Below are 27,933 nucleotides of genomic sequence, written 5' to 3'. Positions count from 1 at the left end.
CACCTGCCAGATTTTTTTGCAGAGATTCAAAAACCGCTAGCGCAGAGCCGGAAAGTTGTGCCATTATGTATGGTGTACACGACTTCTTTAAAAGCGGTTTGCTACGCAAATAAACAATCGGCTCCCGTTTTTTACACTTAGCGTTGTTGTTAGACATCACTTTAGACAGCAGAATCCCAGCAAAAAAGTGTTCACGGCTGTTTCGAACCGTGCCAGAAAATTTCGTTATCATGGAACCGGAAAATGTGCTTCGTTCCGGTCGATGACCTCAGGGTCAATGCGGATTACCTGAAGACACTTTCGAAATACACGGCCGGCAAACACTTTTATACTGACCTAAGAGATGAATTAGATCATGAAACTATCTTGAGCCATATCAACTCGATGGGATTTATAAAAAAAAAGGAAGGTCTCCAATTGAGGCGTAACTTTTTATTATATCGCGCCTGGCACTGAGCAAATTCGAAGCGGGCTATTGGACTACGGCAAGTGTTCTCTAAGTTAACTGAACTTGGACAATAGACCTGGAAATTTCTAATAATACGGATTAAGCAAATCGGCTAAGGTATAGCGTAAGGTCATAGAGTGCTGGCGATTACAAGGTAAATTCATTTGTTGTTAGAATTTTAGTGAAACGTTGCTTTTAAAAACGATCAGATGAAAAACTATCAAAATCATTTTTACAAACAATTTATTTGCTGACTCAATGCACGAGAGATTTCTAGATTCATATATATAAGTCTTCGCATTATGTACCTACGTCTCCCACATAATAACACTGTATTGAAGTTAACGGGGTCGGTGTACCAGCGATGTAACGTCCTATCGTTTCGAGAAAATAATTTGGTTCACCATTAATAGCCGCAGTTGAATTTGTGTCACTCGTGTGTCTGAAGCAGAACGGAACAAATGTACGATTGTGATCTGTAAAACAGCATGTGATGTCGTCACGGTGTGGCTTACTTCGGACATCAGATCTTCCAAGACTGCGTTTATGAAGCCGTATCGTCTGCAAGCACGCTCAGAAACCGGAACTGTCACAGCTTTCTTGTTGGCACTGGAAATTGCCACCGGGCATCTGTGTTCACTTTTTTTCTCTCAAACAATCAGGTTAATCCTGGAATCTTTCCATGTTACTTGTCTCAACGGTCGAAAAGACGGTTCCACTGAACAAAGGCGCTGTTCGTCCGTAATTGGATGTAGATGATGCAGTCATAATTTCGACAGATGTACATGCTGCGATATCAAAACAGTATCACAGATTACAATGCTAAATGAAAGGACTATCCAAAATATGACATTTTAAAAACAGGCTACTTTCGTTTTCAACACATCACAGCGAAGGTTCTGTGGCACCTCTGTTCCATCTGTCCTTCATCTTATTTTTGGATCTATTCCGTTAAGATCGTAGTGTCATTTGGACCAGTCCATGAAATGCCAAATGGAGCATAAAATCAGATTCATCAATTCAGCCGTTAGCTCTATATAAACCTACTGATCTCTGTGCCTTTTCAATAATAATAAGAGTAGGAATATAAAAAAATATCTTAGATTAGCGAAAAGTTTTTCCGCTCTAAGATCGCTGTGCGTGAGGCAAAAATTTATAGTAGGCAGGACATATTTATCGCTTGATTAAATCCTTATTTTTATACATCAAAGAATTGTTTATTCAGCGCCTCTTAGACATTATGTGATGATGCTGTAATGAAACTGGTTTTTCTAGAAACGTTTTTGTTAAAAGCTTCAAACTAGACTTTTTGGCTTTAACCATCGACTGCGAATCGTGGGTAGCAGAATACATCATTGTTTTTCACGCAATAATTCCAGTTGGTTTTTGTTTGGTATTCAACTATGTGTTGCTTCTCTCGGTAAGACGCCAATTTTTATGATATGATGTTTAATATCATCCACTATTTAATAGACACTGGCTAAGATTAAGGTCAAAATTACTTGTATCACTCGTATTTGGCTTACAAGTCTTTATTTTCACTCACGAACCTATTAACAACGGCGTGTAGTTCCAGCCTCTAGCGACTCGCGTCCTAGTTACGCTGCTTAGAAGCAACTGCAGGAAATGTGCCTGAACTTCAGGTTCAGCGAACGGTTTGTGACGAAAGTTGGCTGTACGGACCGAATAATGATACAGAGATATGTCTTGTCTTGTGTGAAATTCGTTTATGTACTTCTCATTGCCTATTAAGAACTTAACGTGCAATGCTATTTTGTAAATACTGCTAGTCGACACCAGAGGTCCTTGTCCATAATTCTAAGAATTAACAGAGCATTGTTATAGAAGGACAATGACAGACTTTGGGATCATGCCTCCAGGAAGTTTGCTATAGGATTAGGCAGAAGGATTGTGCTCTCAAAGATGTGACCTTAAAAACGATCCCCTCGAATTAGGCATGGGCAGGCAAGAGATTTAGAGCAGTGCGGAGACGTTACGCAGTCTACAGTACGAGAAATTTAGCTAAAAATAAGTAGATAATGTGGCTTCAGACAGCTAGCTGATCGATACTATCTTTCAATAAACATTTGATGTTTTTTGTGCTCTGTATTCGATTGCCATTAGCTATCATTTGCATCACCAAAGTGTGTGTAGTGTGTTTCTTTTGGCCTACAAAAAAATTACAACTAATTAAGTTTAACTAGGTGCTTCATGTAGTAAATGAGGTATCTACTGAAAAAGCGATTGTGGTTTATGTAGTTAACATTTTTTAGTTTGCAGGTCTGTAGCGTACTTTCTAATTAGAATAATATGGAAACAAATACTGAGAAAGGGTTATGTCAAATAAGTTTTTCAGATGGAGCCATTTAGCGAAGGATTATATCTGCACTAAATGTTTGCTTCAGGATATAGGGTTGTTTGCTCATTATACATTCATATCATACGATAGATATGAAATCGTCCGATTGCTAAAATAGACAGGCTTTGTTTACCTAATAGCATGTCAGATTTAGCAATATCGTTAGCACACAGGAGGACATGGAGTATCACGAACCCTAGTTGACTGCGTCCATAGGTTTAACAATCGCCGCATAAATCTTCAATTAATAGGGATTGCATTGTTTGCACTGGAGTCAAGTTGTTGCTAACACAACTGAGTAGAGCAGAGTAGATTGATCTATTAAACATTCAATCCGTTTCTACGATGGTGCGCTGGTAGCATTTGTTTGCTTAACCAAAAAACACTCAGTGACATGGTTTAGATTTCCAAAGAAGCATTCAACTAAGACAAGACCGGACGTAAGGCTAGAAACATTCATTGTTAGCACTAGATCCGCTTCTTTTGTGTCTTCGGAAAGGTCAGGTATCCTTCCACGATCGACGATGCGCTAAACCGACACGCTTCCTAACAAAGGCTCCGTCGTGAACGGCCTCGGTCCTAGCGACATTTTCACCGCGGTCCTGAAAGCGTTTACACAGTTGATGATTATCTAGTAAGTAAAGTAAAGCTTTAGTCCAAACTTCAGAGTCATGATTATGAGCCACCGAAAGCGTTGAGACAATATGTAACCCGTGAGGAGGACGACTGATATCATTTGCGTTTGTTCATTTCCACTTGTGGCCAACTGTCAGAGATTTTCATGAAAGGGAATTTCGCACTAAATTGATGTCGCCGCATCTGGACCACCAATTGCAGCCATTCTAACAGGAGCATTATTTCGAACATATTTACCTTGTTTATGTTTTTTGAGGAGATCATTATGAAGGTTAGAACGAACAAGCGTGTAGTGGATGCGAAAATACAAACGTGAAGAGCCCAAATCTGTCTACGGTTACATGAGATGAAGACGAGATTGTGGATCTTCAAATAAATAAAACATCTACAAATGATGTATTCGAACGTCTGTTCAATGTAACCAGCAGCGTTTCACTTGGTAACAATTCTTCCGTTAAAGCAAAGAGCTTCATTTGTGGCCATAAAGTAAGGAACTTTAGAAGGTCTCGCTGTGAACATGAATACTGATACTAAAATGTCGAACGTACAATAAGCTCCTCCGCCAATGGGGTGATTCAATGGTACAAGACATCGCATTACCTTCATCACACGTTCTTTATCCACAGTCTTAGTGTAACGTCTTCAAATGCGCACGTATAACTAACTCACACAATGACCATTTTGATCTCTGGAACACTGAATGTTTTGAAAAAAAATTAAAAAGAACAGAAATTAGAGGGCCTAAACTAAAATCATCTTTGGCAAGATGGAATTGTTGATAATACACGTTTGGCACTCCTGATATTTTTCCATTTAAATATTATACATCCTACTGGTCTACCTTTTATAATGTACCTTTAATAGGTTCAAACATAGTAATCGTGCCAGACAGTTACAGTGATATATAGTCTATAAAACCATCTTGAAATAGATTTACAGATGTTGCGTATTCGTAGATATGGCCAACTGATGGAATATTTATTTCAATAATATAATTTGCTCCACAGCTAATTATTTATACGGATTCCAAAGGCAGAAGTAGGACGCGCAGCATATTTATGCTGATATTTAGAAGTTGCACAAAGTCACTTACTATTTTGCAAATCAACAACGTTTAAAATGAGGATAGTGTAACACACGAAGCCGGAATCTTCGTCTGTGTTATATAAATGCCTAATACATTATAAAATTCTATATTTGCGTGCAAGTTGTATTGAAGTTACGATCCGTTACAAGCTGCTTTTATTCTGTATCTCGGAAGGGCTCTCCTTTCATAAACTTCTTTCAACCATTCGCCGATATCCTTTGCTTCATTTTATGTCTCGTACACTTTTCGTTTAACATAATATATAAAGAAGGCTACGGTAAGTATAAGTAAAATTGTCCAAATAGATATATGATCTCTCTATCAGAATTATAAGCAAGCTCAACACATGGTGTTCCTACGTGGCCGATTCCTAGCCTATGCATCACATATGAGCTGTTTTCGTTTGCTCATGCATCATGTTCTAATAATTAACTTCTAGCCCTTTTTTCGCCTCAATTGCTAAAGCTTTTCAGTTAAAGTATACGATTCAGGTAAAAAAAAAACAACATTCACTCCACTCGTTCCATCTAAATTGTCCTTCAAGAAGAAAGTTTTCTTTTGATTAAATTGGTCTTTCGGTCGCTAGAACTCCGAAGCGTCGCTTACAGCCGTTATACACAAGTAAGTCGGTTAAATAAAATACAATATCGCTCGATCGAACCAGAGCGAAACGTCACGGACTTTTTGGCTCACCAGCTGCTCCTAACATAGTGTACCAACGACTGTGCCCACATGCAGGGGCCATTGATTTGAAAAAAAGGTTAGGCTACGATTATGTGTGTGACAATGGGAAATCCATAGCCATGAAATCATCTGCTTGTTGAAGTTTCGCACATTTTTCAACTTAACAAAGTTCTCGTTTTAAAGAGGTATTACTCGAATTTGTGATTTAGAATCGTAAGTCGTATCTAGCTACGTTACGGCACAGAAATTGCTATATTAATTTTAAATCATCAAGTATTGCGCTCAATGCTTGTTCCAGCAGTTATGAGCAGCGCAGTCCGGTTGAACAGATTGATTAGGCAGCTTTGAGTTCATATTTTACTTTTTCTTAAGGTCGAAGCGTCCTCGCAGGACTGTCCAGGCATTAAACAACTGCAGGATCAATTTAAGCTAAACCATGGTAATATCTGATCCTCAACTCGCTATATGTAAAGGTAACATTTTCATCCTAGAGCTAAGACTGTTTAGGAACTCTAGCGTTGTCTAAGTATATTACTCACACAATATTTGTGAAATGTAAAATTTTACGAGTTACACACAGTATATAGAGCAAACCGAACGCGGTAAGCGCAAAGCTATCTGCAGACATGCTCGACTCTTGACTATTTTTAACTAAAATGTTTGTATAAATAAAGTTTACCGAAATGACTTTTAGGATGTTTGTTTAGCATGATCAAAATCTTATTCATTAACAGTTTTTTCGCTCGAACGAACAACTTCGTCTGCAGCCATAATTTGCAGTTTGACAAACGTCATTTATCGAAGTTACTCGTGTAAGGTAAGAGGCCGTCTTGCCAGTTCCTAGAATGCTAATTGTTATTCGAGCTTAAGTAGGCGTAGAAGATTTATCGCCAACAGCCGTAGTTTACTTCAAAATCGGAACGAGTGGGTTTAGGTCTCCAAAAGTGTCCATAACGTTCACCATGAGAAAATGGGACGGAGTGGTCCTGAGGATCTCATACGTGGATGTAAGTAACGATAAAACGCGCGTTTATCATTAAATTACTTTGATATTTTAGTCAAATGTGAGAAAAATTTTCGGAGTTGTCAACGGTGATATAACGACATCTTCGTTTAGGCCATAAACACACGATCGATAACTTGTTAGCATGAGTAAAACTGGCCATGGAAGACCGTTCCTAATAAGAAAACTATTCATTATAGTAACGTTTTTCTGCATATGGAAATTGTAGAGCTATAAAAATAGACCAGCTCATGGTTTTGTAACTGCATTCGGTGGTTTCGCTATGCTTTTTTATGTTTTTATTTTTTGAAAAGGAGTTACGTTTGATACTTGTATAAAGATTTCGTGTTTGCAATGCAAAACAATTCAAAACGGACTAATTTGGATAAAGTGTACAAGTTAAAAGGTACAAGCCACTGAAATCACAGGTTTTTTTTTGCCCATACTATACTTGTAATGTTTTTCTATACGTACAAATAAGTAATTTAGAACACAGACCTCCTTATTCCATGTCAACAGGCTCAGCATCCACTTTGCCGTATCGATCGCCAAAAATAATCAGAAACATGTTCGAAGCTTTGAAACGATAAAAACAAAACTAAACATTACTTCCTATAGAAATTAGAACATTGTTGACAATACATTATATGGTGCTTCTGATGTTTTTCCGTATGATTATCACACATCCTACCTACTGCACACCTCCTATATTTGTCAGTACACGAATGAGCTCTTATGAGGACTTCAGTAGATACATGGGGACGCTGGATCCATAGTGCATAGAAGCAACAATCAGCAGACTGAAGCGTCGTCTGTGTGAGAAATAAGGTACCGTAATAGCTACTCGGTGAATAATCACACAACGATATGGCCTATAAATTATTAGGGCACGTCTCGAATTGTGACCTGATGTTGAATATCTATCGGTGTAACAAATTAATGGTTAAGATATTTACTTTTATTACAGTTCGATCCATATTACCTTCCTTATACGGATTCCAAAGGAAGAATTAGGATGCACGGCATAGTCGGGTCGCTTATTGGCAACATCACGGAATCACTAAACATAACGTAAGCTAACGACGATCGAAGTGCGGACAGTGTAATAAGTAGGGCCTAAGTGTTCCTTCATCTGTTCGTTTATCTTCGAAAAAGATACCACGTTCCGACAGTTTGTGAAAATATTATATTTTCAGCTCCGAAGCTATATTGAAGTTGTTGAGTAAACCTGTTTTCTCCAAATTGTGCATTTAACTTTTTCATGACGAGCAGTCTAATGAACATGGTTGGCACATCGTTTAAGCTATTACCAAAGCTCCTAGCTCTAGTAAGTTATGTTAATTGTACTTGTACTTTGTAGCTGTATCGATCAATGACGAATTTTTGATTGCGTATTTTTGACGTCACCAAAAGAGATTAGCTATTTTGCATTCATCTTATTTTCAAGAGCCTTTTTTTTTTTACAGACTAATGTTACTTGAATTTTATTGATTTTAGGTACGAGGTAATTCCAGCCTCACGTGGAGAATACGGGATGCTGTTTCCTAACATGACGTTGACTGGCACTCTCCTCCAGCTTCAAAAGGGAGTGGGTTATCTGTATAGTTTTTGACTGGGGAATGTATCTACCCTGTCGCTCGATACTTGAGAAGTGCTTCGAAAGGCAATTTTGTAACCATCTAACCATTTGACCCACGCATTTTAGACTGTACTGTTTGAACTTCATAAAATATGTGAAGGAAATCAAAAGTCTAGGTCGGGTTGAATAGATAGACATCTGGAACCTACAACAAACGTCTAGAATTACCAGGAGGCTAGGTAAGGTCATGAGATCTCCTATAGAGAATACTTTGAGAATTAGAGGCTTTCAGTTACGTGTTAATAATGCTCCAACTGTTTCTTTACTGCCAAACCTCCCACTTGTAAACGTTAAGAACTAAATTTTGAAACTTGCATATCGCTTTCTTTTTTAAAATGGCCATTTTTCCGCGGTCGGCGGTAATGTAAAATGATAGCAAGTGTGGCGCTTTGTATAGGATAAAAACGTGTGAAATGGATGAAATTTGGTGCTACTTGAACTTTGTAGAGCGGAAAGATCCCTTATTCATTAAAGTTGCTTTCAGAAAGACCCTGTTTAATTAAAATCGGATGCGACTCTCCTACCCGGAGGGAACAAAATGCACAGAGCTGAACATCACAGTAAAAAAAGGAAAAATTAAAACGTCGTTTACAGCGCGGTATTTGGAGACCACTCTTGATCGGCGCACATAGGTTACACACTTGCTAGTGCAGAAAAGATCTTGAGAGATCTTGCAAAGCTCATGCCTAGCATCTGTGGGGCGTGGAAGATAACCGGAGGCTCCTTAGGGCAGTGTGGAGTTCATAGCTTTCTATGGGGCTTCTCTAAAAACAAGATGGCCTGCAATCGAAAACTCGATCAAAGGGATCTTTTGTATCCCTAGCGTACCGCGTGGTCAGTACACGAGCGGCACTTGTCTTGGTTGAATTTCTCGGAACCTGGAGGCGAAGGAAAAGGATGGGCAAAGCAACTAGTAGATCTAAGCGAGGCAATAGACGAGCGAGAGCACGATTGGTTTGTCATTCGTTGGTTTGCACCAAAAGTCAGCATCAGGTCCATAATATCGAACATAAAACTATGGGTATAAAGGAAAAGAAGCAGATTCACCTTCTACCTAGCGCAGTTCCTTACGGGACATAGAGCTCTTTCAGAGCAATCTCTGAAAGAGCTCCATTTGACATTTGTGCAATATACCCTGAGGATTCGGAAGATTTTCTCTTTACACGCTGGCTTACTGCTCTACCCTGAGACACAGAAGATACAGCTGTACCAATTCTGTCCTTGTGACTACTCTCATAGACGGTAAGAGGCGAAGCTTCATAAGACACATGTTTGTTCAACGAAGCTTGAAATGAAGGAAGTAGGTTCACATGGAGCTCATAGCGAAGAAAAGGGTTTTCAAAGCAAGGCTCACCAGATAGGCAGAGACAGACGCCTAAGGGTTGGGTTCCCAGAACGGCCGGGAAGTAAAAACTTCTCGGTTTAGGGAACTATCCTCCAAACACCTGTAGTACTGCCTTGTTCAAGTGACGTATAGAAAAGAAACAGATCTATTGGATAGTCGTTTTGGCATAATCAAATTCATCCGTCGAAGCCAAGCTCCATGTCCATCGATCCATGAGACATTCCTCTTTTAATGTTCGATCGTGCGGAAATAGAATTAGCCAAGCTATCTTAGAAAAACTGAATTTGGATTGAGATTAATAAACATAGCATTATAGCATTTCGCTTTACTAATGTGATCATTACATCTCGTTTTGTTCCCTATGTTAGGAGATCGATTTAGCACTCGGGCCGTTCATTGCTGACCGGTATTTTCACGAGCATTTTAGCATGCATTCTTCATTGGTGTAAGAGTTCAGGCGCTTTAAGGGTTCGCATTGGAACCACGGACAAACTAATTTTATGAAAGCAGTTGATATTTAGTCAGCCTATAATTCATAGTTTTCTACCTTCTGCTTTTGCTGAATTAAGCTTAATTTGATTAATTAAAAATTAATTAAATTCCACAGATGTCCAGATATTTTTTTGTTCAGGCCATCGCATGTATTGTTATCGTATCACGTAGCTTAATCCATTTCTATAGTTAATTCTTACCGATAAACGAATACGGGTGCTCGTCAATAAGCACTCTTCGTTGTACACGTTTGCCCTTGTCCGTTGATATACTTTGTCCAATCTTTGTTTGTACCTAACAATACAGATATACATCTGCAAAGATTCTGTCGGGTATGCAAAGCGCGTGGATAAAAAAGGCCTCAACCTTAACCAAAGCATTCGATGGAGAGGTAAGCCAACGTTGCAAGATTATCACGACAGTGTAGATATATATATATATATATAGCTGCTTAAGACATATTAACCCTTGTTACTGTGTCTTGAGCGGATCTCCGGCACATCGGGGTCGTTTTCAGTTTATTTTCTATCCTTGCAAAATGTCATCATTTGCTCGATTATCTACTACGATTATCTGCTTTCAAACTGAATAACATGATTTTCAAGTTATCGATCAGATGTTTCTGTCGTTACCATATTGTTGTAGTTGATCACTTGTTGTTTTTTATTTTGCATTTGATTAAAGTATTAGCTATAGCTGGAGAACTTATTGTTTGTTCTACAAGGCTATAGTTTTCATATGCCCTTCAAAGATAGCCGTTGCAACTGGCAAAAAAAACAAAATCTCCGCCACATGCTGTTTTTCATATTTTTTTCTGGTGTCAAGAAGTTTTTTTTTTTTTTGTCAAGTCCGGATTTTTGCTAGACATGCGATTTGGGTTCAATAAATCCGATATCTAGGCATACCTAACGATTATGCTTCTTCTTTAAAAATGGCCTACGCGACTTCCCGCCGAACAAGTTCTCTCTCCCTCTCTCTCTCTCTCTCTCTAGGTAAAAAGTGTCATTGTTAGCTTTAATCACTTCTCAGTGTGCTTCGCAGACAAGAGGTTCGTTCCGTGCACTTCTTACTAATTTTGTTTGTGATTTGGAATGAAAAACAAGTGGATGGTGTCGAAGGATCTGCTTTCTGCCATTTGACTACTGGGCCGCTATTAGCACCCGAAGTGAAACTTTATAGTTTGGAAAAATAGCTTATACAATAGCTTTATATCATAGCTCAGCTTCTAGTTGTCCAAAATTTGACTGCATCGTCAAAATATAATATCCAACACTTTGGTGCCTAATTTCTGATAATAAGCAAACAGATAATAAGCTATGGAAAAAAATGTTATTTTCTAGTTACATTTTCTCTTCGCTAATAAATTTCAAATAATTCCTCTTCTATTTTTCCTCAGCTTTGTTACCCCTTAGCTTTATTGGAATTACATTTTTTTGTAGTCTCGTTGCGAACTTTTGTCTTGGACATTGAAAGGGCAAAGCAACAAAAAAGAAAATAAATGAACATTACGTACCAATTTGATATTTCAATGGCTCTGCCCCTATTCTGGACTTACACTATTCTCTCAAAACATGATTTTTCTGTTTTGGCACAAAGATGGGGTGTTTTGCATCAACTGCGTGAAATACATGCACGAGTGGGTAGCTCTGCTGTCATCTGTTCCGTTCTAAATTGATCCTTGTTCGTTTTACAGACATGGTTCTCTATCTTGTTATCCGCAATAGCTCTCGTCGCTTTGGTTCTAATTTACCAAAAGTAAGTCCGCTTATAATTGTTGTTTGCTTTTGATACTGTTTTTATTTGTAGTCACGCAAGCAAATCTATGCTTTCATTGTCAGAATACTAAAGCTGGAACTAGCTTTGCTCTGAGCAAGCTTAAACATGGACTTAAGCTCTAAACGTGAGCCCAATATACGTACAGGGTCTGTTACATGATAAACTTTTGTGTAATTCTTATATAGTCTAGTATATGTTGTAAGTAAATAAATAAATCTATAACTGAAGCAGCATGGCACTAATTTTCAACTGTATATATCATGCATGGACACGTTGCGTAGATATGTTCAAGGCACGACTATTCCATTCGCCCAGCGATTGAGCGCTGAAATTTTCATCGTACTGCAGACGTTTCTTCAAGAATGTAAGCGCGCCATATTTTCAAATTGATGACGAGATCTAGGTAGAGCTACTCAGCAACTTTGTAAACGGATAACAATAATAATTATTATTATCTGTGGTGAGCGCATATATTATATGATGCACATCAGTCGTTTAATACAGCTTGATCAGTAGGTTTTCTATTAATATGCTTAAAGTTAGCTAAAGTTATCAAAATACTTAACTTCATCGCTCCGACTAGGCAATTTTTCTTCCTGCTCTTACCGGCGACAACAACAGTTGTTTTTGTTAATACCATAACACGGAGTAAACAACTAAAGATGGTCTTTAACATGAGTAAGAAATAGATCAGGTTATGTTTTAGAAATAACTGCTTCTTCCAAGGCGTATACCATAATACTTGAAGACTTCGAAGAGACAAGTTGTAACTATGTAATCATCTATGTAGTAAACATATCTTCTTTCCCCTTCTTGAATGAAGACACTTATTTATACATTCTATTGTGCAGCAACAAAAAATCGCTTTCAGGCGTACTTCACGAAATTGGTGGGGGGAATTTGGATAACCAGTAGTTTCATCATTTGTCAGCTGTACACCTCGCAGGTGAGCTTCTCTAAGATTCTGGAAACGGACATGAAATCAGACAGTCTTGCCAAAAAAGTCCTTGCGGAGATTGACTGCGGTCTTTAGTTTACTTATAGTCTACTTTGTCTGCCACATAATTAACAACAGAGCTACGCTAACGGCCGGAAATCGATTTCAGGGAAAAGCCACCCTAGCGGTGAAGAGTCCAACATTACGCGTGGATACAATTACTATGGTAAGGATAAATGTTAATTAGGAAATTATTTGTAGGAGAAAAAGATTTGTAAGAGAAAAACACAGAATACAAACTTAATATAGTTTGAGTAAATGGACAATTTAAGCAAACGATAAATATCAGAAGCTACCTATGTTGCTATACCATTTCGTTTAACCTGGATGGAGGGTTTTGGATTAAATAATTATGGGATAACTTGGAATGACTTTATACAGGACTAGGTAACTAAAACTTTTCGCTACCATAAGACACGCGTCGACCTTTTCCTAAAAATAACATAATTATCTCATATTATTTTTATTTATGAAATGGAATGTATCCTAAAAAAGTACACATGAAACGTTGATTTTATTTTATCTCCTTATAGCATTCACCTATAACGCTTTTGTTGTTCCTTATACGGCCTTTTCTAGCTTAACAAGCTGCCTGAATTAACCATCATTTACCCGAAAAACGCTCCCATCAATGGACTACTTAACGTGAGTGTATTTGGCTCCGTAATTTTTTGTAATATAATTAAAAAAAACATTACAGATATTTAAAATTGCACGTCACAGTTCCTTTATACTCGCATTACTCGCCTGTATAGTAATATTTTGTCATTATTCAACCCATATTCAGTAGATCGCCGATTCGGAGTTGGGGTGTGCCGCACAAGCTTAAACATCCGTTTTAAAAAAATGGATCGACTTAACTTTCAAATCTTAGAGACCTTTATTGGCTTAAGTTTTGTTTCCCGGTAGGTGCAACCTAACGCCTGGGAAACTATGTATGTTATTCTGTGCTTAGTATTTCTATGCTAAACTACGCCATTTCTATTCGAAAACCACTATATTCCAACTGTATATTGGAGCTTAACTGACATTTTTCAAATCCTATATATATGTTGTGTCACGCTAAATGAGTAAAGCTTTCTTTGTCTGCACCCCCAGTGGTACCCTGTGATCTGTTTCCTTTCCAAAAAAATATGCGATTTCTGTTGTTAGTTGCAGGTCTGTGTATAAAACAATCAGTTCAACATTTGCATGTACAATTCCCACAGGAGATGACCCATGAACGAGGTGAACCCTTCCGAACTCATATGGAAAAGAATAGCAAGGGTGTCCACATATCGGAAATATATAATACAGAAACACAAGATAACCTCATCCGTGGTGAGTCCTTTTGCAAGGTAAATTTAAGCGCTTGTTATCTAACTTTATCGACACTACGCCAGCTACCTCACATAGTAAGATAACTCCTTAATGCTCTAAGAAAAAATGGTTCTGAGGGCTTATCCTCGCAAGGATCGTAGCCAAGGGGTCCGCAAAAAATAAAATTTGGGTCAGATGACTTAAACACAAGGGCGACTGCATCCTTGCTTTTCTGAGTAAACTTTGGGATATGCGAAGAAGTACCCCGTCATGCTTAATTTTCCACAGTAGAGCACTGGTAAATAGGACAGCGATTGTTATGATTAGTAGAAACACGCTGTTATCGCCAGTTTGAATTTCATGTTTAACAAATAGTTAGCACGCCGTTTCATAGGTCTGTCAAAGAAAGTCGAGCACTATTCACCTCGGCTAAATTTTTTGATGGATCAAGGTCCGTGGTGCTATACCGAAGAGGAGATTTTGAGAATTTGCTCAGATTTGGCCGAAAGCGCTAAAAAATCTATATAACTGTTGTTTTCTCTACACTGGACAATCAGAGTCAACAGCTGTCAGAGCAGCGATTTAAGCCGTCACTTGTCATCCAAGTAACGGATCATGTTGTATACGTAACGCTGATTACTTGACGAGACAATACCATACCATCTACAAGAATTCGATGCTATCAAATGTACGCCACAGAAGAGGTAACTCTATAACACACTGTCTTTCCGTTAAGCAGAGTCATTAAGAACCAGAGTGGAACAATCAGGGTTTCTCTATATAAATCATCTTATAACCAAAGTAACTTTCAGGTTCAGCTAGCTTTTGTCACCTACTGGAAATACTTTTTCGACAATGTATTTTGGGAAGAGCGCCAAAAGCACCAGTAGCAACCGTAAAAGAAAGGCTAAGAGCAACTTTTTGATCGGAAATTAGCTCCAACAGCATAGTGTGGACCCTTAGAATACTTCATTGAAATTATATAACAAAGAATTAGCTTTATCTTGTGGCCTCGCGTTTAGCCAATGTTCCTGAAAAACCTTTCCGGACTGAACATCACTTCTGAAAATATCTTGGTGTTCCAGCTTGGCTACAGGCTACGTTAAAAATTCACAAAAGAGATTCGGTTTATTGAATTTCTGGCCTATAAACGATTGTGTATCCTAGTTTTTTTCCCGACTAGGACGATGATAGATGATCTTTGGACCATACTAAACAGGACCAACTAAAATATTGTCCTGTACACGTCATTATCACCGTTTATGTGCGAATAATAGGTTATTTTGGATCAGCAAACGCCTACGGATGTACTACTAAACGAACCTTTCGGTTGGTATCATGTTTGCCATCGTCCTGCGATGACCTTGGTTGCTGAGTTTCCACGTCAACAATTACACTTTATTCTATATTCAGCCTACATATTCATTTGCCTGACGAAAGTGTTCATACAGTGATAATAATGAATAGAAAAGACAGCTTGGTTCCGGTTTTTACGTCAATCCACTGCTACCTTTGTTTACAAACGAATCCGTACCGAAGTCAGTCGAAAAAAACAACCAATTTCGAACACACTACGGTTACAGATATAGCATAGCTTTTTCACAGAGTACGTAAAGCAGCATACTCGATCCGTAGTTGTGCGTAACCCCTTCAGTAGTAGCCAACACAGGGCTCGAATTGGTAAAAATTCGTTGTTGTACTGCATTCCGACGTATCTTTAACTGTTTTTTTGTCAAAGTTCAGGGCACGAACACAATGTGAACGTCTTAAATGTGGCGCCTGCGGTTTTAAAATTTTTACTTGAACCTGAAATTCACGTGTCTAGATATACTGAGCTAAGTGCGGTTTTTCGCAGGGCGATACGCAGGACAAAGGTATTTATCAAAGGAACTCTCAAGGCTCACTAAATCCTATACAAATGATGCGTATGAAAAGGACGGGACTAACTAGGGCATTCGCTGTCAGTAGCAATTCGCAGAAGAAACGGCTTGTCTATTTACGACATCATGGAATGGTAACGCAGGAAATACTGGAATAACATGCTTAGATAGCGCGATTGTAGTAAATATCAATAGTCAAAGATAATAATAAGGAAATAAAAACACTAAGCCAAAATGCACCATAAACTATTAGGTAAGTTAATGTTGTGACTTTTTGTTTATTAGGTCAGGCCGTTGTTATAATGGACGTTACAAGCATCAGGAAAAATGTATATAGATGGTGCAAAACAACCAAGTAAGTTTGGAGGTAGCTTACAAACATAAACACGTCCGTTAAAAGTCCGCCGATTAATTGATCCCCGAATAGGTGTTTAATTTTAGGCCGCGCACAAATCATTGTTATCAAGTAATTAATGGTTTAATGATTTATAATTCACATAGCCCGACAGTACCTACATGAGCCAATAGCATTTTCGCCAGACATTTTCTCGTAACTTAATATAAACAGTTTGTGATAGCGTAAAAACGCCTTAAACTAACAAATTTCGTGAACTGGTCGTTATAGGCTGAATTAAATTCTCATTATTTGTTGCAGGTATTTCTATTACATCAGCGCTCAGAGTCTCGTAGATACTGTGCCGGTATTTTTAGCATCTAAGAATCTTCCCGAAGGACTTAATGAGGCCTTCGACCGCAAGTTAGTACGTTCATATCTTAAATATTTAAGAATAAACCTTTTATACAGGCTGACGAAATAGCCAGGGCTCTACCTATGGAAAGTGCTATATATTTATATACTCAAATTATTGGCTTTCTTGTGTCATGTTGACCGCAAGTCGGTAAGCCTATTAATTGCATATTAATTGCGGTAATTGCATATTGCTAGATCCTCTCAGCACCTAACAGTGCTTCCGCTAAATACTATTTCCGCTAGTTTTTTTAAGGCATCCTTCCGTTGCACGACTCCATGGAAGACGCTGTTGCTTAAAGCGTTATGAATTTGCTTCCCTTTCTATCGATCTTGAGCGTGATCCATTTTGACGAAAACGGTCCAAAGCACAAATTCTTTGATGAAATCAGTTGGCACACAAAAAAAACACAGTTTATGCGAAATATAAAAAAAAATATTAGCAAATTCTGATCTTTGATGATACTGAGAATACGTTTACTCCTTGCATACTATTCAGGATAGAGTGGCTTTCGGCGATGGATGTACCATTTATGAAATTTCTGGAAATATTTGACGGGAACGATGCATGCATTGCGTCGCGATCACGAGGTCAAAGCGAAACCGTCCAAGCGTTAAGTATTCAGGTTGCACCGAGACGATATTCGCGGCTTATTCAATAGTTTTCTTTCTATCTCACCTTAACATAGTATATAATGAGTGATATTTTTTTCTGTAATAATAGGTTTTAAAAAGCATTTGCCTTAAGCTAAAGAGACTTAATCTAGTACGAAAAATTACTTCATAGAAATTTAAATAGTAAGATCATCGACCCGGCCAACTGGAATAGTTGTTAATACAGTATGTATTATATATGAATGTAGGCTCTTTTTATGTGGAGGATAGCGATTTCGTATAATAAGTAAGAGATTACTATAACGATTACCTATGAGTAGGACCCTTTTTAAGCGCATGAGCGGCTGTTTTCTGTGCAGCGGGTCTGGAATAGAATAGAGGTACCATGTATCTATGAAAGAGAATGAGTAAAACAAATAGTATTTTTACTTGACATAAACAAACATTCCCTGTACCTCTATTTACGTCTTACTGTATTCACAAACTAAGTGGACTTCTGCATCAAATCTCTCAACAATGTGTGTATGTTTTAACACGTGCTATATTTTTTTAGGACATTGAAGTTACGTACTACACATGGCTCTCTGGTGCTGCAGGCGCAGTGGCTCTGTTCCTTCTTGAGCGTATGTACTTTGTCGCTTCCAGATCCTGTGCTGCAAGGAACTGGAACGGATATGCAGTATCGATGAACTTTCATTAATTATATCCGTATATGAAAAGTTGCAACATCCTTAACACACTGTCTCGTAGGTTATTTTACGAAGATGATATGTTCCAACGAATATCTTTACTGTAAATTATTAAAATTCTTTAATAAAAAAAAATAATCTTTAGCAGCTCTATTAACAATAGTAATAAAAATTCCGATAAAAATCGTATCATTCACGCGTGTGTTTTATTAACAATGTACTGTTTATGGTTACGGGACATTTCGTATTGACTTTATGTCGGTTATTTGAACGTGGTAATTCTGAAAGCGTTTGTTGCATTTTTATAAGGTGCATTATGTTTGTTGTTAATAGTATTGGAAAAGTACAAAATTATCGTTAGCGTTGTTCGAACGATTGGTAAATATATTCAAGTTACAAAATAGGATCGACAACGAAATGGCCAACGACTAATTTATTCACTGTTGACGTATTTACTCTAAGTCTCCCGTAAGGAACACCTTCAATTTTGCATGAACTCGGTAATTATATTATTCCAAACTCAGCCCTCAAGATTTTATAATAGGGCCCCTTCTTGCATTCATTTTATTGTTTCGAAAAAAGCGTAGTCTCCCAAGCGGTACATCGAAAAATCTCTAGCCAATATAGCCAATAGCTAATAATGGCAGGATCTCCATTAGAGATACTGACAGCAGACGTTCATGTGTGATCAGATGAAAAGATGACTCGTCAGGCACTTAGTTTGAGTGAAACTAAAAAGTGCTAATGCTTTAAGAATAGTCACAATTTGATTTGCTGCTTACTTTTGGCCGCAGTTCTATGGACGTTTAGAGTGATAACGGATAAAAGTATATCGTATACAAAGCAGAGTAGAAAAACTTTTTGCTACCACTATTCGATTATTTGAGCCCACGACAGGGTCGAGATCCATGTCGAGATGTCAACAATTAGTAGGCTTCAGCATATATATATATGTATATATACAAATTAGAACACGAACAGGAACATAATGAGCTAATATGAAATGTGCTGCGATCGCATCTGCGAAATATCATGGAAAAAGCATTGATAAACTTTTCTATTTTGACCCCTGGATACGTCGTTCTTATTAAATTGTTATACAGAATTCTTGACGAGCTACCCACAGTCGATGGAAGACGTGGTGTTTGACGTTTAAGCATGTAGGTAGGTGGGTTTAGTGTTAATTTACAGTTTATGGCCAATGACCGTTAGAAGTAAGTTTTATGTAGGTAATTTATAACTATACGTCCGCTACTGCCGTCAGGCACAACTTTTGACGGGTTAGCACTAAACGAAGTGCGTTTACTGGGCCAAGTTCTTAAGTTCTACACGACCCTTACCACTAGATATCTTAGAGGTTTATAGACAAACGCGTTGCCGTTGCGCTACCAAAAGACTACATATATCGGCATACATATTATCGGCACATTGCACGTATTTCACACACATATGATTTTTTCGTACGTTAGTTCATTGGATACAAATGATTAACCTTGATAGTGTGAACGTCTAAGCTCAATAATTTGCTCGTATATCGAGTACTAAGGTTTTTAATAAAAGTATTCATAACCCACACTTGTGAGTTCGATGATAATCTATACGGTATTATCTACATCGTAAGTTACATACTCTCCAAGCGGGACATGCTTGCTCTTTCGAGTCCTGCGTTGATTTGTTTCTGTTTACAAAGATGCACTTTTTGCATTTGAATGCCACAAATTAGCTGGTGATATTGAAATGAGCTAGATCACCTACTTAGCAAAATGCCTTTAGTAATACGCAGTCGGGAAGCTCACTCGTGTTGAGTGATATGTTGATTTCAAATGCTGTTGGTCGGGTTTCAGAGTGCATATTATTATTATTATTATTATTATCGAGACTTTAATCAACTAAATTAGTGTTAAGTAAGTTAGAAAAAACTTATTATAGATCATCATAAGGAACTTCGGAGGTGTCGGAACTTGAAATAAGATGCTATGCCAATCCGTAAGTTGCTTACGATAGTGAATTCATTTCACTAGTTCAGCTTTGTATATAAACGCTTTGCTCTCTTTTCTCTAATTTTTTGGCGCAGTCGTTTCCTTTGAGTGAAACCGGTTCAGTGATTTTCCAGCAAATATCATTCACACATACTGACCGGTAGCATTGTTATATCATTCACCGCTTAAGGCTAAGAGCCGATAGCAATATATCCCACTTTTGCCTAGCGATGCTTAACGCAGTAGAACAAGACTGACAAATTTGAAACATATATTTCTATCTTCTTTGTCAAAGCCGATCGTAGCGATGCACGACGTGGAAATGGTCTCCATGCGCGGATCTATATTTTCATATTTTTACTCCGGAATCTAGTTCTACTGTACTATTAACGTTTAGTCTATATTTGTCTGTTTGTTTACGAAATTGAGCTTTGGTTTCCCATAGAACCTGGTGGGTGAATTGTCTCTTTTCTCGTTTGGTCTACAACACTTGAGAATTTGTTAATGGGTTAGATTGTAAAGTTGCATGTTTGTTCAAGCTCGACAAAATCATTACTATTAATGATTAAATTTTCAGCGTAATTTTCGACGTTTTACGTTGTTGTGATTCAACGATAAAGTTTTGCCAAAATGACTAAGAGTTAGTAAAATGCACTGTATGAGACGTTTATTTCAGTGGGCTGGTCCTTTTTTAGTAATTTATTCGAGAGCTCTTTGGACAGGGCAAGTGGAAAATTGGGTTTAAAAGAAACTTTCAATGAAAATTGATTATCAAATTGAAAATGAACACCCTTTTGGAGAATCCTTTTTTTTTTTTTTTTTTTTTTATGATAACAAATAATACTAACTTGGTTAATTGGCAGAATGGGTGATAAGATATGAATTGGCTTAGTCCGCTTAGTATTTTTTCGGCTAGATGAATGAATACTTTTCTCGTTGAACGTAATGCTAATTTTGAGAAAACGATCTTTTTTTTAGCGGTTCGTTCGACGACTGCTGAAAGATTTGCATTGGAAAGTACTTTCTTTTAGAGCTCTAGAAAATAGGCACAAAATATCAATGCAGAAGTTGGGGCATGGCTTAGTTCAAATTGAGTCAACGTAAATTGCGTCTGACACACTATCAAAATGGCGATTTAAGGAGAGAGGCAAGATCGACCAAATGCACACTTCCGGCCTCAAAATGACCTTAACGGGGTTCATGGAAGTAAATCACAATTTATTCTATTCTTCAAAACAGTTCGAACATTACAAGAGGCATATTTCATATTGAGAGAACATTTTGAATGTTTTTTTTCTGCAATCTACAAATATAAATGTAATCGTTGCTGAAATTATTGAGAACTGATAAGATATACCATTACGGAAGCTAAAGGAGGAATTAATTAAAATGGCGAAACCATATAAGTGCAACAGGGAGTGTTGACAGGGAAAAAACGGGAATAACTAAGAAAATAGATATTTTGAGTCCGGTAAAGCATCAAACTGGCACCGCGCGCACGTGCAAGTAGAGCAGCAGTTGTCTGACTATGTATGTTATTTAAATTAAGATCAGTTTTTTTGTCGCAGTGTGATAATAGATCCAGGGCAATAAAAGAGCGGCATATTTGGGACCAGAGAAATAAGGAGGTGGATAAAGCAAGGTAGCAAGGTGGATTGATCGAATCGGGCAAATAGGACTGTTATAGTAACGAGATAGCTTCAATTAAAATTGATTTCTGGTTGCTGGAAGCGGATGACTCTGCAGTTGCACCAAAATTTGCGCTATATTATGTAAAACACATATTAGAACTAAAAGAAGAGTAAGGACTGTATAGGGCGGAGTAACTGCAATGAAATAATAGTTGATGTATGCGACTCTTTACCTCAGACTAAATGTAATATTAAAGAGTCATAGAAAATTGAAAGAGTTAGATTATTAACCACACAGACGTGAAATGAAAACCGCAGCTTCGCCTACTGTTGTCTAAATCCACTATTTACAATCTTGCGCTGTCAGGAAATTTTCGACCAGATATTGGAAAGCGCGAGTGAACCCCACAGGTAAATCTAATACATTCTAGACTCATCTCAACATATCTAAACGATCCGTTTGAGTTCTAGATCCCCTATTGTCTAAGTTGACCATTATGCCAGACAGCTGCCTTTTGTTCCCCATTTAATATCTAGATCACCTCATGTATTTTGAAGTTTGGCGGGCAAACGCGTCTTCTATAGACGCTTACGTGACACACGTAAGAAAGACCTACTTGCGGAATGTTTTCTGTATTAGAACTATTTGCTATTTAATTTTAGTTTTTCCGACTTCGTGGGAATAGATTCAGTAGTTTTCGAAAAAAAAAACTAGTATATATGCTAAATCATCGAAGCGTCGTAAAATAGTTACCCGTCGCGCGGCTTATAGCCATTCGCAACTATATATTATTACCTTGCATCGCTCTGACTACGTTCGTAGTTCCTATCCAACAAAGGGAACCGTTAAATTAATTTAATGGTCTAAACTAACACTTTATATAACTGAGCAAAAAAACCAAAGTGAAAAGAATCGGTGTATAATAAGACACCATACATGAAACCAATTGAATACTGATGACCTAGGAGTCCTAACGGGAAACGCGTACTTAGAAAAGGAGGCGCTTCTTGTTAGCCCTCGAGTGGCGCAGGATATAAAAGCATATATATATATATATATATATATATATATTATAAACCATTTTATCGGAATATTTTTTTTCTAGAATGCTCAAAACGGATTTGCCGAAGAACTATGTTGGCATGTTTTTATGGGTCTTTATGGCCACTCGGAGTCTGCAGAGGCGCTCATAACACCGAAGAAATTTCCAATAGGACAGACAACGGCAAGCGTTCCAGTCTGAGCAGTAACGTCTAGTAAAAATTTAAAAAGGTATGATTTTTTATTTCCTAGCAATAATTGCCAATTTGATTTTTCTCGTCTTGTATATGCATTGAGAATCTAATAGAAAGGCGATGCAATTTACCGCTTTACAAAATACAAATTTTTTTAGATTGACTGATGTGTGATATCGTCTTCAATACGCTATATCTAAGACAACACGATTTCAATGTAACAGAACAGAGAACTAGTTGAATTTTGCTGTTCTTTTTTTTTTTTTATCTTGTACGTGACAATTAGATGGTCGGACTAGTGTTGCAGATCGTTTGCGTTAAACATAAGGTATTTGTTCCAGTAGGGTTGTTTCCTGTGAAGCTACGAAAGATCGTGACTTCAGTGCTGAGCCAGCCTGTGCAAGGCTGCAAGATATTGTGCTGGAGTTCTCAATATGCAATGTGTTTGTTGATGACTAGAATGTATAAGTAATGTGATTTCTAATTATGCTAAGCAAACAAACAAACTAAATATATAATATCAGGTTTATTTCAAGAGTTTAGAGTTTAAGCGTGTCGCATGAATTCTAACCGATCGAGTCCAATAGGATAATGAATATCGGTGCTGTGTTTATGTAATGCTGTTCGTAGCTTTTCTGGGAACTTAGGGTTGATAATAAGAGTTCCAACAATCCTTGTGATTCCTATGAACCAGCTGGTTACGACGTCTGCAGAAACGGCTATTAAATTTCTACAAAGAGACAATGACAGGTATCAAGCCTTCATGTTTCGAGTTAGTAGTTCCATCAGCTTCAGGTTTCAGGCCTAAACGTAGTCGAAATGAACTTCTGAGACGTCTTCGGCACTTTGTTTGCGCTGCATTCGATCGCAGATAGCTAATCCTTAAAGGCAGGAAAGTTCATCTTTCTTTAAACATGGCTATGAGGCAGAATTTATTTCTGGCAACTCGAACATATATTCCCGCTAATGGAGGATGGCCAAATGTGATCAAATTGTTTCAGTTTGAATATAGGTAATGTCTTTCGATCTTCTAGTCGCCAAAAGACGGTATAGCTATAGCAACAATGTGACTCGGTAGAGGTTGCTGTGGTGCATGAGACTTCATTGCCAATTTGCAAATATACCATTCTTCGATACCATAGATCGAATGGCACGAAAATGAATGCTGTCGCAAAAGAACATCATCACGTACTTTTGAAGTATTCTCTGAATGTAGTCGTCTTGATTGCCGGCAATAATCATACCCTCATTACTCGTTCGCTCCGATCGCGTGTTTGTTTCCTCACGCACACGTAACCCTTATTCACCTCACTCCGTAACTATAGAGTTATCAGTTTGCTAAGGCTCCGTCTAACTAATACCGTCTACGTTGTATAGTCAGCATTGCTATATAGTCACTGGCCATAGCCGGCTGTGTCATTGCTACAGAACTTTTCTGAAATGATTAAGCATTGTCACCGCGGCTCATTCATCAATACCACTGCTTGTACCTAAACAGTCCGGTCGAGCACATTGATTTGTTAGCTTTAAGTCGAACTGTCCCTGCATGACCTAAAATTCTCTAGGCCAAGGTGAAATTAAGGCCATGTTGGTGTTTATTGGGAACGTTTAGGAACGACGAAGGCTGACATGGCACGCCGTACGTTCCGAGCTCCCAACGATCTTGTCTTGCCTTTTGAACGTTCGCCAAAACGTTTGTAACACTTGTAACAATGTGATTCACCACGACCACTGATGTCACACGTTTTGTTCATGTTCACTTACCTGAGCTGTTGAAAGTTTGTTAAGGGCAGCTAATGAAGGGGCCGCCACAAATGCTTACTCGTACACCCGGCGCAGCCGATCCTTGTCGTTCCGACCAAAGCACTCTTTTCAAGCATGCCCACTTACTTAGCCGACGTTTATTATCAAGAGTCCAAAATTATGGATCAACTAAAGATAACGGGCAGTACAGAAAGCAATGCGAAAACGGCAGCCGTTAAACGGTTTGCAGATATAGTCACTTTGTGAGCTACGTTTCAGTTAGGACTGAGGTTTAGTTGTCTGTACAGATAGAATACATGCGAATCGTATATTTGAAGGATCATATAAAGCAATTAAAATTTTGTTCGCTAACACTTCACAGAACTGGTCTTATCTGTAGCCATAGTTTCACGTACGTCACTTGTGGTAGTTGCCATCAAAGACGCCAATAGGAAATAGGGTAGCGGACTGCTAATCGATTCCTTGACTGGACGTTGTGTACAGCCCAAGTTTACTTCGAAGGGGAAACAACAAGGCTTAGGACTGCGAGCGTGCACGCAACGTTAACCATGGGAACACGGTTCTGGAAGCATCATATATATGGACAAAAGTAACGAGCAGGCGAGCCTATGTTAGAACAAGGACTGTTTGCTTTAAACGTTATACCTTAAAATAGAGAAAATCACAGTCAGAAGATTCGCAATGTCCTCAGTGGATTGAAATAGGATCGTCCGTTATTTACATTTTATTATGTCACTAGTATGCCAATATAGCCGTCACAATCCGTCCACAAACAAATAATACGATATTTCTCAAATATGGCAAACATGCAGAATTAAAAAATTTACCTATATTCTATATTTAGTATTTTTTTATATACATATATATACGTATATAAAAAATACTCTTGTAAAACCAAGTTACCATATTCACGTAATTGAATTGAAAGTTTCCTAATAGTTGACTTTTTGTACTCCAATCCTTTTAAAAGAACTACCTAATATATTTTAAGTAGGGCTAAGTCGATGGTCACAGAGGTCACCGAGCTGAAATCAGGTAGAAAAGTGAATTGTGGCCTGAAAAGGTTCTGAAATATATATGCTTTGGGTGCTTTCACATCTAAGCTTTCCACTCTATACACATGATAAAAGTCACATCTAAAAGCAATAGAGCAGCGTGTCGAAAATTAAAACAGAGCGTTTTGAAGAGACCCGTAAGGGATAGAGGCCATTGCAGCGGGCTTATCGGATCTTGTGGCTTATAGTTATTTCGTAGTGTTTCTCGACGCGCGCATTTTGTTTAACTCAAAACATATAACCTTTGATGTTTATCTTCTGTCCTGAACGCCAAAAATAATCAAAAGCATTTGATTCGATTAAAAGCTATCGAGGCAAAACTAGATACTCATATTGCCTTAAATAGTACTTTTGACACGTTTGCATGTGAATATCATATAGCCTACCAGTTGGAGAGCTATTTTACATCATACCAAACATCTTCACGAAGATTTACCTATACCTAGAACCCTATATGTATTACCTATATATATTCCCAGTGGATAAGCGAGTAACATATGAAAATTGTCTCTTAAATGACGTTGTTATTTAACAAGATCTTGAGTTTGTGCTCATATTTGACGTTAGATTACGTTATGCACTATATTATCATCGCAGTGGGATCTGTTCGTAAAACTGGGTGCAGCCCAATCGGTAGTCGTATCGAAACACGACCCATAACGGCACGCCAGAAGCTGCCTAATCGCAGACGTCGAGTATCTGTAGATCTATGTCGTTAATGGTATCTACTTTAATTGTTGCAGCTCGATCCATGGTACATTGCCCATACTGATTCCAAGGGCAAAAATAGAATGCATGGCATGTATGGGTCGATGACTGGAAGCCTCGCCACCAAATACGATGTAAGTTAACAGTGTTTAGAGTACAAATAAGGTAACAAATGGGCCATGCCTACCCCACGTGTTTCTGTAGCTACCAAGCGATATGGCGTGATTAACTGAGAATTCACATAACTTTCAAAGATGTATCCTCAGAGAATCGAGACCAAAGCTTTATCGATTTCCAGATGCAAGATGATTTCCGCTTTGGGTGCAAACTACGGAGCGATCCTTCCTGACGGGACAGTCTGTTTTCTCCTTGATTGCGGACAACTTGGAGATAAATCGATTTAAACATGATTTTTGTCTCACTCGAGAAAAGCTTCTATATTTGTGCCTTCAATTTAGGTATAATTCTCCGTTTGATGCTTGCGGCTACCTGTTCCCCTTCCAACACGATCTACATCCTTTACGAATGACCTGCTCGTGGTACGGGATGGTGCAAAGTGTGAGAATGACATGATGGATTATGTAGCTAATCATATAAATTCGATAATATATCCAAATTCCAAAATGGCACTTAGTGAAGACTATGACTCTTCATTTTCACTTACTCATTCATGCTGTTCAAAAATAACGCGTCAGTGTAGTGTATTATTATACTTATGTGTCGTCTATTAGGAAATTATGTTGAGTTCGTGAAATATTAAAGAGAATTATAAAAATGTTGACTAACTCTGTTTCTTGCATCTCATTTTGTTCTCTATGGAGGAGATTGATCTAGCAGCCGAGCCATTCTTTCCTTACTCGTATCTCCACAAACACTTCAACGTCTTTCAGCCAGCAAGACAGAGAGTAATATGCGCTGTTTGTTTACTCGCGACTTACAATTTCCTTCATGTTCCAGTTTCATACCGTAATAAGCAATGTCACTGTTCGATACACATGTCTGTGCTAAACAAACAATGATCGTCTAACTTACCAATTAGAAGAGCAGAATAACATTTTCATTGAAACTACCTCGTCAACAGCTCTCTAGGTGTTGTTGTAGGTATTGACGTTGGAAAATGTTCATCATTTTCATTAAAATTTTGAGTAATCCTGTCAGGCTTTCAATACCGAGGTAGGTAGACCAAAGCTGCCAAAGTAACACGGCGTTAGAGCCATTTTTAAATATTTCCTAAAACTATTTTTCTCACTTTGCAACATACTGAAGGCATATTGATTCTACTGGCTATCTTTGAGAACTCTTGGTCTGTTTGCTGCTTAGGATAGCATTAGTTCTGATATGAAAGGAAGTAACAATCATCATAACGTAACCAATGTCTAACTCATACAAACTGCCCTTCAGGTTACCGCAGACTCTCACTCTTTCCGCTTAAGACTACTTAACTAAGTCTAAATGCTTCTATTTTTTTACATTGAATCATCGTGTGTGCAGGGAAGGACTTGTTGATCTTTTATCGACTAGTGTGTTCTTACGTTGAGCTTTGTATTGAGCTTCAATAGTTTCGTGTCCCTTCCACAGACCTGGCCTTATATTTTGTTATCTGTTATAGCCAACATTGTCCTTGTTCTCATCTACCGAGAACAAAGCCAGCGCATTCGTTGCCGACTGGATAAGTCTGTTATTTTTAGGCAACAGGGAACTTTTCACGCTAATACTCAAACCGCCTGTACGAAGTATTATTTGACAAAGTGTGCGTCTGTCAGCCATACTTAGGCTCTAGGCCACACCGGCATGTTCCCTCGACTAAATAAACACAGTCGACGTAGTAACATGTTTTTTTAGGCTGTATATATAATCAATGGA

The 27,933-nt window shown here is 38.0% G+C and overlaps 1 protein-coding gene and 2 long non-coding RNA genes across 8 annotated transcripts; 1 reads left to right on the top strand and 2 right to left on the bottom strand.

Annotated features, from left to right (window-relative positions):
* Positions 1 to 674: 674 nt before the first annotated feature.
* Positions 675 to 6,038, bottom strand: LOC147754257 (uncharacterized). Its single transcript, XR_015318104.1, has 2 exons — positions 4,044 to 6,038; positions 675 to 3,409 (listed from the first exon to the last, which is right to left on the bottom strand). It is a non-coding gene; the product is annotated as an uncharacterized LOC147754257 (long non-coding RNA).
* A 4-nt stretch (positions 6,039 to 6,042) lies between these two features.
* Positions 6,043 to 17,889, top strand: LOC111254539 (uncharacterized). Of its 2 annotated transcripts, XM_022815485.2 has the most exons (15): positions 6,043 to 6,221; positions 7,185 to 7,288; positions 7,715 to 7,805; positions 9,570 to 9,646; positions 10,000 to 10,084; positions 11,387 to 11,448; positions 11,751 to 11,833; positions 12,321 to 12,415; positions 12,576 to 12,632; positions 13,046 to 13,111; positions 13,675 to 13,786; positions 15,931 to 16,000; positions 16,301 to 16,402; positions 16,893 to 17,019; positions 17,562 to 17,889. In XM_022815485.2, the coding sequence occupies exons 1-15, from the start codon at positions 6,177 to 6,179 to the stop codon at positions 17,706 to 17,708; spliced, it is 1,323 nt and encodes a 440-aa protein (XP_022671220.2). In that variant the 5' UTR covers positions 6,043 to 6,176; the 3' UTR covers positions 17,709 to 17,889. The 2 variants fall into 2 exon arrangements, with proteins under 2 accessions (XP_022671220.2, XP_086832459.1); XM_086976333.1 differs by lacking the exon at positions 13,046 to 13,111.
* On the bottom strand, positions 15,878 to 27,487 carry LOC147754256 (uncharacterized). 5 transcript variants are annotated; one of them, XR_015318100.1, is made up of 5 exons: positions 27,103 to 27,487; positions 24,703 to 26,600; positions 24,308 to 24,475; positions 17,580 to 17,671; positions 15,878 to 17,372 (listed from the first exon to the last, which is right to left on the bottom strand). It is a non-coding gene; the product is annotated as an uncharacterized LOC147754256 (long non-coding RNA). The 5 variants fall into 5 exon arrangements; XR_015318103.1 differs by having other exon boundaries at positions 15,878 to 16,770; XR_015318101.1 differs by having other exon boundaries at positions 15,878 to 17,671; positions 24,703 to 24,869; positions 26,258 to 26,600; positions 27,103 to 27,474.
* Positions 27,488 to 27,933: the final 446 nt, after the last annotated feature.

This window comes from Varroa destructor, unplaced genomic scaffold (assembly GCF_002443255.2).
Source record: "Varroa destructor unplaced genomic scaffold, Vdes_3.0 BEIS01000007.1, whole genome shotgun sequence".
NCBI classification, from domain to species: domain Eukaryota; kingdom Metazoa; phylum Arthropoda; class Arachnida; order Mesostigmata; family Varroidae; genus Varroa; species Varroa destructor.
Note: the sequence above shows the minus strand (reverse complement) of the source record. Positions and strands in the feature narration are given on the sequence as shown.